Source organism: Physeter macrocephalus, unplaced genomic scaffold, assembly GCF_002837175.3.
Source record: "Physeter macrocephalus isolate SW-GA unplaced genomic scaffold, ASM283717v5 random_5, whole genome shotgun sequence".
NCBI classification, from domain to species: Eukaryota; Metazoa; Chordata; class Mammalia; order Artiodactyla; family Physeteridae; genus Physeter; species Physeter macrocephalus.
Genome location: NW_021145291.1, coordinates 213806 through 227430, shown reverse-complemented (window position 1 = coordinate 227430; position 13625 = coordinate 213806). Strand labels below are relative to the sequence as shown.

The window sequence follows — 13625 nt, the reverse complement described above, 5'->3', positions numbered from 1 at the left end:
CCTTCCCTGAGATTTTTGGACTTGGGGCTCAAGCTGCTGGGTGCCATCCTTCCGTGGTGTGGAGAATGCTGGTCCTAGAGAAACATGCTGACTTGCAGAAGGTCAGAGAAGGTATGGAGTACCTTGGTTGCCCTCAAATCCTTGGTTTGATGGCCCTGAAGGCCAGAGGGGACAACTGCCCTTCCTTGATAGGCAATGTAGATCAATTGAGTCCTCCTCTGGCCTAAGTTAGAGCAAGCTTGGTTTCTGTCAAGCTTAAAGACGAATAAAGACCTGATAATGGTGTCTCATCACAAAAGCTGTAATATATGCACACCACACACATACCTCGTACACATACACTTATAGACACAATCTATGGACACACCATATACACAGACCCTGACACTCCACCTCAGTGCACGTGTTTTTATTTCTGGATGATATAAAATAATAAACTTAAAAAACACCCCAAACCAAACACCCTAATGGCTCCCCCAAAGCAATGTGACCCCTTTCCCCACCCCAATAAATAGAGACTTCTGTCTGTCAGTCCACCCTCCCACCCCCATAACCCCCTTTGCTATAGACATACTCTGGGTATATATTACTCTACTCGGCAATAGACATCTCCCGAAAATAGAATTCCAACCCTGCCACCTGACTCTACCTGGGCCCCATGTTCCTGGGAACCCCCCCACCCGCCGGTTCAGACCACCCGCCACTGCAGCACGCTGGTGTCCTTGCCCCCTGTGGTCAGGGCCACACTGTCATCCCACAAGAAGGCCACATTTGTCACATGGCTGCTGTGTCCGCCGTATTTGTGGCTGAGAGCCTGTGGTACGGAAAGAAGGAAGTGAAAGGAGGTCATCTGTCTTGTTCACTGCTGTATTCCCTGGGCCCAGGCATTTGGTAAGTGCTCAGTAAATATTTCTTGAGTTAATAGGAAAAAGAACCAAAGATCTCACAATGCAGATACTCAGAGCTTTAGCACTACAGACTTGGTAATTTATCGACTTTCAAGTTAAGAAATGCCCCTGGGATCAAGCCACTGCCCTCCTTGTACAGATGGTGAAACTGGGATCCGGAAAGGGCTGCCTTATTCCTGCCTGCAGTGCTGCTTGGTACCTCCACCCTGCCAGCCCCCCAGAGGGACTCACTCGAGGTTGACAGCAGGGGTAGCTAAACAGGTGGACTTTGCCAAAGTCATCAGCTGAAGCCAGCAACTTCCCATCATGGGAACGGGCCACGGCATTGATGTCAGTACCATCTGCTCCCTCAGACCAGATCCCTGCAGGCAAGATTGGGGGTGGCTGGTGGTAAGATGGCAGCTGGGGCCAGGGACCCCCAAGGCGAGTAGGCCCCAGCCCCAGCCTCCCTGCCTTTCTCTCACCTAGCCTGTCTCTAGCTGGGGATGAGAATTGGAATAATCTTTTGGAAATGCTTATCTGACCCTATCCCTCTACAGCTCAAAGCCCTCCCATGGGGAATTCCCTGGCGGTTCAATGGTTAGGACTCCACGCTCTCACTGCCGAGGGCCTGGGCTCAATCCCTGGTCAGGGAACTAAGATCCCACAAAAAAAACAAAACAAACAAACAAAAAAACTCCCATGGTCCAGGCCTCTCGCCATGACCCCCAAGCTCTGCCTTGTCCCCCACACTGCTCCAGCCTTGTCCTTACCAGTGCTTCCCTTGAACTCTGCAATGATTTAGCCATCCTACCTTCTTGCATTTCTCCAAATACCAAGCTCTGTCACCCCTAGGCTTTTATACATGGCTATTATTCCCTTCGCCTAGCCACTGCTTTCCTTCTTCACCACCCTAGAACCTAACTCCTCATCCTGCAGATCCAGTTTGGATGTCCCTTCCTCCCTGACTCCCTCCTAGGCTGGGGCCAGGTGTCCTCTCTGGACTTCCTTGTCCCAGCCCAGTCTACTCTGGGTGGTCTGGGGACAGGTCTCTCTCTTCCACTGGACTGTGAGACCCATGATGGCAGGGTCAGGGCTGTCGTGGTCACCACTGGGTCTCAGCACTGCCCAGCTGGGCACAGAGGTGCTCAGGGGGTATGTGTTGAGTGCATTAATGCCTGAATGAATGGGTGACTGGGACACAGGCTGTGTGAATCTCCCTGGGCCAGGTGACACCCCCAATTGGTCACAGTTCCAAGGGACCTGAGTAGTCACCTCACCCTAACCTTTCCTCTTATACAAATACTGCTGCTCACATGTCTAAAGGAATGAGTTTCCCACCTTAGAGGTCATAAGAGACTGTGAAAACCACCAGTCAGGGATGTTTCTTGGAACTCCCGTCCTCAGCAAGACTTTCCCCATTCCAGAACTTACCAAACACGCCAAAACCCAGGACACAGGTAGCCGTGGCCCATTCCACGTTCCTCACAGCATCTGCAGTAGTGATCTGCTTACAGGTAGCTGGGTCCCCTGGGGCAGAAAATGGGAGGAGATGTTCAGAGCAGAAAGAACTACTGGGAATTCCCTGGCGGTCCAGTGGTTAGGACTCCACAGTTCCATTGCAGGGGGCACGGGTTCGATCCCTGGTCGGGGAACTAAGATCCGGCAAGCTGTGCGGCGCGGCCAAGAAAACCAAAAACCAAAAACCAAAAACCAAACGGAAAGAACTACTGACTTAATTCATCCATTTCACAGACAATGGGCACTGAGGTCCGACACAGGAGGCTGAGGCCCCAGGGCTTATTCTACCTCTCCAGACTGGCGCTAGATCCTGGGTGGTGACATCTCAAGACGAGAGCAGGGGTATCTGCTTAGAAACCTGTACCCCAGCCATCCAACCCGGAGGGGGAGGAACTGGTTAAAAGTTGGGTCCACCAGGGAGGAAACCAGAAGCCAGGAGACCAGCCAATCAGATCAACCCCCGAATAAAACAGCCAGAGGAGAAGGGACTTGAAGCCCCTGCTTCCCCCTCCAGAACCCAGGGAAGGCTACGCAAATCGCACACGCAATAGAGAGGCTGAAGGAGGAATGCCTTTGGGTTTCAGAGAACTCACAGTACAGAATCTCGTAGTCCCCAGAATTGGTGACGAAGCAGCTGCTGTCCTGGGCCCAATCCAGGTGGGTGATAAAACTGGAATGGCCCTGCAGGGGAGGGAAGGGGTGGAGTTAGAGCTGGAGCCGGTAGGATCAGACCAGGATGGGTGGAAGGCAAAATACAGAGGTAGGGTGAAAACACAGGGGGTCTCGAAGAAAGATACACAAGCCTTTGGGGTGTGGGGGCGGGGCCACACTATCATGGGCGGGGCCAGACCGTGATGAGCGGGGGCTAGACAAATAGGGCTTAGAACACAAGGGGGAGTTTAGAACAAGTGGGCAGAGCTAGACACAGAGGGGCGGGCTTTGAATGCAAGGGGCTGGGCTACACAGAGGGTGTGCGTAGAACGTGAGGGGCGGGGCTACACAAAGGGACGGGCTTGAAACACAGGAGAGGGTAAATGTGTGGGCGGGGCTAAAACCCCTTGATGTGATCAGGGTAGTCAGTTGAGTGTTGAAGCTGTGCTCCCTTGAGGTAGAAAACTGGTTAATTCTGCAGCCCCTGGACGGGGTGGCGGCGCGGGCTGGGGGCCACTGCCCACTCACCGAGCACTTGCCCAGGCGGCTGACCTTGCGGCCACCCTGGTCCACCGTGTACAGGTACACCAAGTTGTCGTGGGAGCCCACGGCCAGGTACGCCCCGTCTGGGGGAGGGGGAGGGGGCTATGAGGAGGCACCCAGGCTCTACCCCTCCTCTCTCAGATTCAGCCCCCCACTATCCCAGACTCCTCAGTAGTCCCAAGTTCCATCCCTGCCACAGGCCTGGCCCCGCCCTTAGGCCGTGCCACACGGAATCCACCCCTTCCCCCTGCCAGTAACTCTGCGCTTCAGTTACCTGGCCTCTCCAAGGTCCCCTCCCCGGCCCCGGCCCTTACCTGGAGAGAAGCTGACCACTGAGATCTGTTCATTCCCATCTGTATGGATGGCCACCAGGTCATGGGTCTCCGTGTCCAGCAGCAGCCATCTTTAAGGAGAAGGCATGATGGGAGAGGAGGGGTGAGCTGATCTGGTAGAGAAGGGTGGCAATCTGTGGGGCCTGAGGGAAGGACCCCAGAAAAGATTAGGGAGAGAGGCTGACTCCAGAGGAATGTTGGGAGATCAAGGCCTGGTAAACAGGCCTTGGTACCTAATTATCATTCTCTGTAAGCTCTGGGGCAGTAGGGAAGGGGGGGGCAGGTGATCAAGGGATAGTTCCTGGGGGGAGTAGAGAAGCCCTCCCCAAATGCCCATCAGCTTTACCTGCCAGTCACTGTGCCAATGGCCAGGACAGAGCCACTGGGGTGGAAGCCAGCAGAGTGGGCAGGGTCCTGAGGATGGAGAGAAGAGGAAGGGCTGGGAGCTGGGGTCCCCCTTCCATGTGGCCCACACTTCCCCAGCCTCAGAGGCAACTCTCAGCCTGGCATGAGGGCTCTCCCCTCCCTCTGCTGCCCTCCAGTAACCTGTTGCTGCAGGTGCTCTGGAAACCACTCTCCTTTCCTTTAACATGTCAGCTCGAACAGAAAGTACTCCTCCTTTCACTGTTGACTCTGGATCCTTTTTCACTCCTGTTTTAACCTCTCACAGCTTTATAAACCCAAGATGACTTCCTTAGGGACTTTTCTACTAGTGAGATTGTTGGGACAAAGGCTATCCATCTTTTTAAGACTTTTGATATATCATGCCAATTTGCTTTCCATTATAAAATTATATTGACTTAGCACTAGGCTTGTCTGAGTGCCTGTTTCCCCATATCTTTATCGAACTCCTAGCACAAAATTTTTAAATTTCGGGGGCATTTGGTTGATTTGCAGGCAACAGAGCACCAAGGAATCAGACGTGGTTTGAAACTGTGGCCCTGACACTTCTTCGTTATGTCACATCAAATAACTTTCCCCATCGTGGCCTTGGTTGCCCCAAACGGAGAGCATCAATACACACTCCCCGGGACTGTTATAAGCAAGGTGTAAAGTCCTTAGAATGGTAAGCTGGTGAGTAAGATGGCCTACAGGAATCACTGAATAAAGGTCAGCTATGATTGTAATTACGAAGGGCGAGTGATTTTACCTTTCTGGGCCTGTTTCCTGATTTTAGCTTCCTGTTTCTGGGCGATCCATCATCTCTACTGCCTTGTGGAGGTTGGGGTGGGGGGGAGTTAAAAAGACAATGTGGGGAAAGTGCTAAGCCAATGTCAGGCATGGTGGGCAGACTGCCCGAGTCAGAATAACCCGAGGGAGCTTGTTCTTGTTATAAATTGCAGATTTCTGGGACTAAACTCAGACCTCCTGAACCAGACTTCCCATGCTTGGGGCTCAGGATTCTGTGTTTCTAACAACTCAGGTGGTTCTTATGCCCTGGCTAGAGAACTGCTGTGCTGAGCACAGGGCCTGGCATATAATAGGTGCTCAATTAGGCAGCCAGAGTGAGGATTATTATACATGGCACTAATAAATTCCAGGGCACACCATCCCTGACTCCTAGAAGTTCAAAGGCCATCAAGTGTTCCAGGATCATAGGTAACCCTCGATTCCTGGAGCAAAACCTCAAAGGGTGGTTTGGGGAATATGATGACTGACCTTCTACTGTCCCATACCACACAGGCAGGACAGCTTAAAAACTACATTGCCCAGAATCCCTTGTAGCTAGGGTCGGCTGTGATTTGGGTCTGACAATCAGTTGCACTATTGTGGGCTCTGGAAGGTACAAGGTGGAGGCCCCGCTCTGCCACTTCCACTGATCAGTTGGGTTGTGAAAGCAATAGCATTTGCTATGCTGGTGAGCAGTCACTAGCCTTGAAAGGCAAGGGCACAGAGTATCTGTTTTTGGCCAGTGTAAATGTAGCCAGCATTGGGTCACTCTAGAGCAAGACAGTCCAACTGAACCTTCTGCGATAATGGAGGTGTTCTCTATCTGCACTTTCCAATATGGTAGCCACTAGCCACATGTCTGGAATGTAGCTAGTGCAATGGAGAAACTGAATTTTTAATTCTACTTACATTTAAAGTTAATTTAAGTTTGAATAGCCCCATGTATTGGACAGCGTAGCTCTAGAGCCAACACTTGAGTGACCACAGCATCCTGGTTCCTGGATTGCAGTTACAATGACAGCATTTTCTTGAACTCAGTGGTTCCTGACTCCCCACCTTCCTGACTGTGGCAGAGGCAGCAGCTCCTCTGGCAGGTCAGTTCTGTGGTGTTGTTCTGGGCTTCCTTCCAGTCGAGAACCCACTCCTCTAGCCCTTCCAAGTGAGTTTGTAAGCACCCAGTTCCCTGCATTAAATCTTCTGCTTAAAGACACCAAGTGTGGCTTTCATGTGATGCACTGAACCCTGACACATTGAGACAAGTCGTTCTGTTAGAATGGTGGGTCAAGTCCCCCATCCCCTTACCTCGATGATCCTACTCCACAGGGGCTGGTGGGACTCCACGCTCCACAGATGCACCAACTTATCCTGACCACATGTCACAAATTGTCCCCGGCTGGGGTGTGTGGCCAGGCCCCACAGCTCTTCCACATGGCCCTGGCGGAAAGGAGAGACGACAGCACGGAGACTGCCAATCCAGGCCTTTCCTCTGCATCCCCCAACTCCCCAAAGTCTGATGCCAGAAAGAAGTGCTGGACTAGCCCCAGCAACACACTCTCCCCAAAGGTGACGGAGGGAAGACCCTTTCCCCAGTGTATCTGAAGGAGGCTGTGATTGGGCAGACCCCCGCCCCAGTGTGGGGCTCGAGGCAAATGTTGCCCCTCCCCCCAGGTCTCTGCTTTCCAGTGTGCACACTGGGAGGCAAGAGACATGGTGAGTAGGAGCTTGACCTTGGGAGTCAGATGGCGCCCAGCAGGCTGCAGGAACCCATGGAGGGTACTCAGCCTGGTGAGTCTGACTGCAGCTCTCTCTTATTGACTGTGACAGTCACCTGGCAGATGACTTCTCCTTGGAGCCTCAGTTTCATCTTCTGTAAAATGGGGCCAATCACCATATGTGTCTCATGGCATTTTTCTGCTCACTCAAATTATGGATGGAAAGTGTGAATAGATGGAAAGTGTATGAGGCTGGTACAAAGTGCTCACCAAATGGAAGTGGCTGACTATTATCAGTAGTGATAACATACACTATTAATATATAATTAAAGTAATTAACAATGATAATCAACAGAATTATAATTATTGATATCAGTATAATGATTAATGTTAATAAATAATATAAAGCTAGTAATATATTAATAATATAATTAATACTAAATAATATTGATACTATTATTAGAGGTCTTTAAGGTCCATTTTGGTCTTGGGACCCCTAGGAAATCCCTCTAGCCCTTGTTTTTCCTCATCTTCTTCCATGGAAACAAGAGCCAGAGGGGGGGAATCTAAATGCAGCTGCTGTACAGATCTCAGCTACCACATAAGAGGTAAAATGCATGTCAAGAGTGAAGGAAGGGGCAGGGGGCACTGAACAAGGAGTAATTTTGGCCAAGACTCTGAGCACTTACTCTGTGCCAGGCACCATTCTAAATGCTGTGCATGAACTGACTCATTGAATCCTTACAAAACCCCATGAGTCAGTTCTATTATTCTCCTGGTTCATAGAGGCACAGAGAGGTTATTCACTTGCCTCATATCACACAGCGAGTGAGCGACAGGGCTGTGCTTTGATCCCAGGGTTTTGTTTTTTTTTTTTGGCCGCACCATGTGGCTTGCAGGATCTTCCCTGACTACCAGGGATCGAACCCAGGCCCCCGGCAGTGGAAGTGCAAAGTTCTAACCACTGGACGGCCAGGGAATTCCCCCAGCAGGCTGGGTTTTTTACTTGGATGTGTGGTAGGGTTCTGGCCCACGAGGATGAAGGAATGCGCATCTGAGAAGACTCCAGAGGGTCCTGCTAGATCCTTGTAGCCAGAGACCTGGGAGGTGTGTGGCTCAAGGCCTGTGTGACAACGTGCCAGGGCACTTACAGAAACGGACACCACCCTGACCAGCAGGGGGCAGCACAGCCGGAGCAGGGTCCTGGGACCCCTTTGCCGTGCTACCAGTTAACCCATTGCTGGACCATGGGGTGTTCTGAGGTGGGGTTATGTGTCAGGAGCAGTTAAAGGGAAGGTAAGTGGTGTTTACCAGGCCAGAGGATAAGGGATGGGGCAGGGAGGTGAGGTGAAATGGGAGTGGGAAGAGAGGAGGAATGAATGGTGCAGAGGAGAGAAGAGAGGCGGGTGGGGAGGGAGCAGGGCAGGGGCAGAAGAGAAGCTCACCTGGATGAGCAGTGAGAAGCCAGTGTGGACAGAGCCCTGCAGGATGGAGTTACGGGTGGTGCCCACGTACAGCGTGTCACCCCGGCCCTCCGCCACGGTGCGCACGGGACCGAAGTCCTCGGGGACCTGGGTAGGCAAAGGGGGGTGGGGGGCAGGCAGATGAGTGTAGGACACACGCAGAGGTGGGGTTGGGGGGTGGGGGAGACAGGCTGGGAGAACAGGGTCTAGTATTAGTGGGGTGGGAGGAGGTCTCCTCACCTTCATATGAGTCTCTCCCCCTCACCTCCGCCTCCTGCAGTTTGCTGTAGTCGGAACCCCAGAGGATCACCCGCCGATCGCGGCCCCCTCCTGACACCAGCGTCCCGTCCCGCAGGGCGCAGAGCCCAAACACGCCTCCATCGTGGACACCCAGCATGGCCTGTGTGATACGGTTCCCACCTGCAGGGTGGCCAGGGGCAGAGGTCAGCATCGGGAAGCTCCCCCATACTGACCCCAGAAAACACCTCAAACTCTCAATCCTACATCCAGCCATTCACTCACCTTTTCTTCTACCCAGCCTTCCACCCACCCATCTACTCAACCACCCATCTATTCAAATACCCTATCATCCATCTAATAAACCATCTGAAGTAACATCTACCCATCCACCCTTTGATCCTAACCCTAACCCTAACCCACTTACCCACCCATTCACCCACTCACCTATCTACTGGTCTGTCCATCCATCTATCTACTCACCCATCCAATCACCCATCTACCGATCCATCCAGCCATCAACCCTTCCTTCCTTCTATCCATCCATCAGTCCGCCTCTCATCCATTCATTCACCCTCTCTTTCATCTGACTACCCACTCACCAGTCAATCCATCCTTCTATCCAAACATCCACCCATTTTCCATCTTTTTTTCCTATCCATCTACCCATTCACCCATCTATCCACTCATCTGTCAACCTAACCATCTGTTCATTCATCCATTCAGTCAACAATTATTAAACTAGCATTTACTCTGGGCCCAGCCTCATGCTGGGTGATGCTGGGTATTGATGAAGGCAACCTCAGATCTCACCCTCATAGGGATCACAGTCCAGTTTCAGAGACAGACCTACTACCAGTCAGTGACGACCCAACATGGTTGGGGCTGGGATGGGGAAACCCAGGAGACTGTGGGATCCCAGAGTGGGCACCTAGCCTGGTGGGCCAGGGAGGGCTTCCTGGAGGAGGGGACAGCTGAGCAAGGATCTGAAGGTTGAGTAGGAGTTGGCTAGGACAACAGAGGGTAGAAAAGTGTTCCAGGCAGAAGAACAACATGTGCAAAAGGCAGAGAGAACATGGACTATTTAGGAAACTAAAGAAATCTGGTGTGACCAAGTATAACATGCAAGGGACAAGAGAAAGCAGGGCCAGACCATGCATGGCCTCATTGAGGAATCCGGACCTTGCAGACCTCAGTGAGGAATCTGGACCTTGTTCTGAGGGATCTGAGCTGGGTAGTAATGGAAGGGTTCAGCAGGGGAAGGATAGGGTCAGATTTACATTTGGTTCTGAGAACAAACTGAATTGGAGGGGACAAGACTGAAGGCCCGGGAACCAGGGAAGAGGCTGGGGCAGGGACTAAGTGGAGAGGAAGAGAAAGCAACTCTCTTCAATTCCATCCTTCGAGGCTCAGAAGTGGTGCCACGTGTACATACGTCCTTTTGTCCACCTATCTTTCTAACCACCCACCCACCCAACATCCTGTAGCCCTGCGGGCTGGACCCAGTGGTGGGACTGGAGATATGGGAACCAATCAGACCAAGTCTCTGCCCTCAGAGAGCTTAGAGTCTGCTGGGAAAGACACACTGCCAATTATTCAGAGCTTATTCTCAGCTGTCTAATCTCAAGAAAAGCTCAAAACAACCGTATGAGGGAGAGAGTATTATACCCATTTTACAGATGGGGCAACTGAGTCTCAGAAGGGAGATGACTCTCCCAAGGCCACAGAGAGAGCACACAGCACTGCTGAGACCTGAACCCAAAGCCTGCCCAACTCCCCAACCCACTCCTCTCCCACTACCCCAAGATGAATGGTTACCTCAGCCAATGGATTAACATTATGAAGAACTGATTGTTCCAGGAAGTGGTTTGATGACTGAATAAACTCATTCATTCATTCATTCGTAACTTTACAGTAATCCACTGCCTGGGAAAAGACCTTGTCATTTATTAACACAGTCACCCGTTCTGGGGATAACCATTCATATATTTAATTGTTCACTCACCTAATCACCCACCAATTAAGAAGGACAGCATATTCATCTACTCATCCTTCTATTCACTGGGTAGGACAAACGCTTCATTCATTCATTGACTTATTCATTCATTCATTGCTCTGGAACAAACCACCTCTCCATCCATCCCTCCATCCACACCGGATTAACCCATTCATTTATAGTTCAAACTTGATCACTGCCGTGGGATTTGCAGAGGACAAGGGGAGGGAATGAGTGAAGATTTCATGCAGGTGGGGATACTGGAGCTGAGCCTTGATGGAGGTGTTAGAATTGGACAAGTAATGACTTGTATCGTCGTATCGTACATTCCACATCAGCACGCTCCGAGAAAGGGACGGACAGCCAAAGGGAGTCAGGGAGGACTCAGTTGGGGAACCAAACAGGTGGGGCTGACACTGACCTTTGCCCCAGACATAGAGGTTCCCCCCAGAGTCCCCGGTGACCACATCGCCACCCTCCAAAAAGGTCACACACAGCACGTACTTCGGTTTCTCGTGTTTCTAAGGTGGGGGAGAAGGGGAAGGTGTCAGAGGGTCGCTGAAGCCGGGAGGCCTCCCAGAGCTCACCCATCACCCAGGACAATGGTCCAGGCGATGCCCTCCATGCTTTGGGGAGCGGCCCTGTGTGGAGCACCCGCATCTCCAATCCACCTCCATGGAGCGTCACATCGCCTGCAGACCACCTTCTGACCACACTGTCTCCCTTTCCCACCCCAGACCCCCTTCCTCCCTCCTCGCTCTCCTCCCTGACTTCTGTCCCAGTCTCTGACCTTCGTTCCCCTGCTGTCTTCCGCTTGGATTCCTCGCTCTCTGTCCCTTGGTCTCCCCCTCTCTGCCCCTGCCCCTCTCCTCTCCTTCCCTCCCGCCCCCTTTCTGCTTGTCTCTAGGTCCCTCACCCTGCCCCGCCCCACCCTCTTCTCATCTCAATATCTCCATCTTCATCTCCATCAGAGCCTGGTGTTCTCAGGGCCTCCCCTCTGGGGTAGAAGGCCCAACTCTCACCAAAGGCAAAGGAGCCCTGTCAGAGGTGTGCCTGCATCTTCTCTCCCAGGCCCTGTGCTTCCTGCTGTTTCTCTCTCTGTCTCTCTCGGCCAGTCAGCCTCTGACCTCTGTTTATCCAGAATATTGACAAGCACAGCAACCCATTTACTGAGCATCCGCTATCTGCTAGGAGACGCTATGCTCTTCATCCCACGGAATCCTCACAACTTCAAAGAGTTAAGGAGAATCACCCCACTGGTATGGATAAGGGAACTGAGGCCCCAGCAGGCAATATCTCAGCATCCCTAAAACCTCCAGCCCCTGGGGTATCTTCTTGTCTGCCTGGGTGTCCCTGCCAGCCTCCTTCAGGGCCAGCCTGTCCCAGTACCCCTGGCACTCACCTCAAAGAGGCCCTGCCGTTTGCTCAGGCCGCCCCCTTCTAGGTTCCAGAAGTAGATGTGGGATTTCCCGCAGGTGATGAGCACGGTGGGGTCTGTGGGGTGGAAGGTGGCCACCAGCACGGCCTCGTTGGAGCACTTTAGGGGGTGGGGGAGATTCTGAATGAGGACCTCAAAGCCATCAGGACCACGATACCCAACCCAGGAAGCACTGCCCTATACAGCTGTGTGGGTTGTGCACTCGCACACCCAACTTGCCTGTACCTCTCCTTTACGGGCAAACTAAAGTACAGGAAGCAGGGCCAGCCAGTGAAGCATTATTGTTTTCTTCCTCAACATAATGGCAGGCACGAGGAGAGCCCTTACTCTGCACCAAGCTCTGTGCCAAGCACTTAACACCCCTCAACTCATTTAACCCCACAGCACCCTGTAAGGTAAGGCTCATTAGCACCTCCCATTACAGATGACAAAGTGAGGCTCAGAGAGGGGAATTCACTTGCCTAAGGACACACAGCCAGGTTGTGTCCAGAATCAACTCACTGAGAGCCCAGCCTCTCAACTACTTCTCTTTCCCCAAACCATGGGCCCCAATCCTAGGTCTCTTGCCCCCAGCCCAGAATGAGCACGTGACCTTGGGCAAGTAGCTCGCCCCTCTACCATGCCTCAGGTTCCTCATCTGTAAAGCAGGTTATCGCCCGGAGACGCAAGTCAAGGTCTGTCTTGGACATCGCAGGACAGCAGAACCAGCAGCCACCCTGTACCGATCCTCCTGTTGGGCCTGGTTTGCCCACCCCACATGCCAACATCAAAGCCAAATTTTCCCTACAAGGAAGATGCTACCATCATCCCCATTTTATAGATGAGGCAGCTGAAGCTCCGAGAGGGCAAGCCACTTGCCCAAGGTCACACAGCCAGCAAATGGCAAAGCCAGGACTTCAACATGAGTCTGATTCCAGACTTGTGAACACTGAGATCTGGCCAATCCCACGGGGAGACCCCAGGGAGAGGGGATAAGAAGGGTTACCTCACCTTGCCATCTATCACCTTGGTCTCCTTGGCCCAGTCCCACACAGAAAGCATGTGATCGTTGGACTCATCTACCGCACAGAGGAGGTTGCCCCCATTCTAGGAAGAGGAGAGAGGATGGGGGAGGGGCAGGCCGGTCAGGATCCACCGCCCCCCCCAACAGCTTGCCCACTGGGGCATTAGCTACTCAGGCCTGTTTCAAAGGCTCTGACCCAAGTCATGTGAAACACATGAAAATATACTCCCCGTCCAGGGCCACACACATTTTAAAGGCTGTTTATAATTTTCCTTTTGAAATGACTCATCCCTAAGAACCTCCTCTAATTGGCCCTCAGCTACAATTTCTCTGCAAGTAGCCCGCGGTCAAGAATTCTTACTGAGAGCCTCTAATCTGCATTCTCCTATGGAATGACTTTTAGGGCTGTGAAGTTAAACAGTTAATAAAGTCGTGGGGACGATGTTGCTTTTTCATACCTGTAGTTAAGCACAGGTTAGTTTTGATTTTGCAAAGTTTTCCTTTCCCCCACACTTTGGCAACAAAATAGCTTTTTTTTTTTTTTTTTTTTGTGGTACGCGGCCCTCTCGCTTTTGTGGTCTCTCCCGTTGCGGAGCCAGGCTCCGGATGCGCAGGCTCAGTGGCCATGGCTCACGGGCCCCGCCGCTCCGCGGCATGTGGGAACTTCCCGGA

The 13625-nt window shown here is 52.2% G+C and overlaps 1 protein-coding gene across 2 annotated transcripts in view; it reads right to left on the bottom strand.

Annotated features, from left to right (window-relative positions):
• Window positions 1-559: 559 nt before the first annotated feature.
• Window positions 560-13625, bottom strand: part of LOC102983117 (echinoderm microtubule-associated protein-like 2) — a 20211-nt gene continuing 7145 nt past the window's right edge. For both annotated transcript variants that reach the window (XM_007102705.4, XM_028483081.2), the window contains exons 7-19: window positions 12941-13036; window positions 11915-12049; window positions 10934-11033; window positions 8545-8699; window positions 8262-8387; window positions 6407-6538; window positions 4281-4348; window positions 3917-4005; window positions 3588-3685; window positions 3002-3089; window positions 2322-2417; window positions 1140-1270; window positions 560-814 (exon numbers count right to left, since the gene is read on the bottom strand). In XM_007102705.4, coding sequence (XP_007102767.1) covers window positions 689-814; window positions 1140-1270; window positions 2322-2417; window positions 3002-3089; window positions 3588-3685; window positions 3917-4005; window positions 4281-4348; window positions 6407-6538; window positions 8262-8387; window positions 8545-8699; window positions 10934-11033; window positions 11915-12049; window positions 12941-13036 — 1440 coding nt within the window. In that variant the 3' untranslated portion in view covers window positions 560-688. The remainder of the gene's footprint in view (window positions 815-1139; window positions 1271-2321; window positions 2418-3001; window positions 3090-3587; window positions 3686-3916; window positions 4006-4280; window positions 4349-6406; window positions 6539-8261; window positions 8388-8544; window positions 8700-10933; window positions 11034-11914; window positions 12050-12940; window positions 13037-13625) is intronic.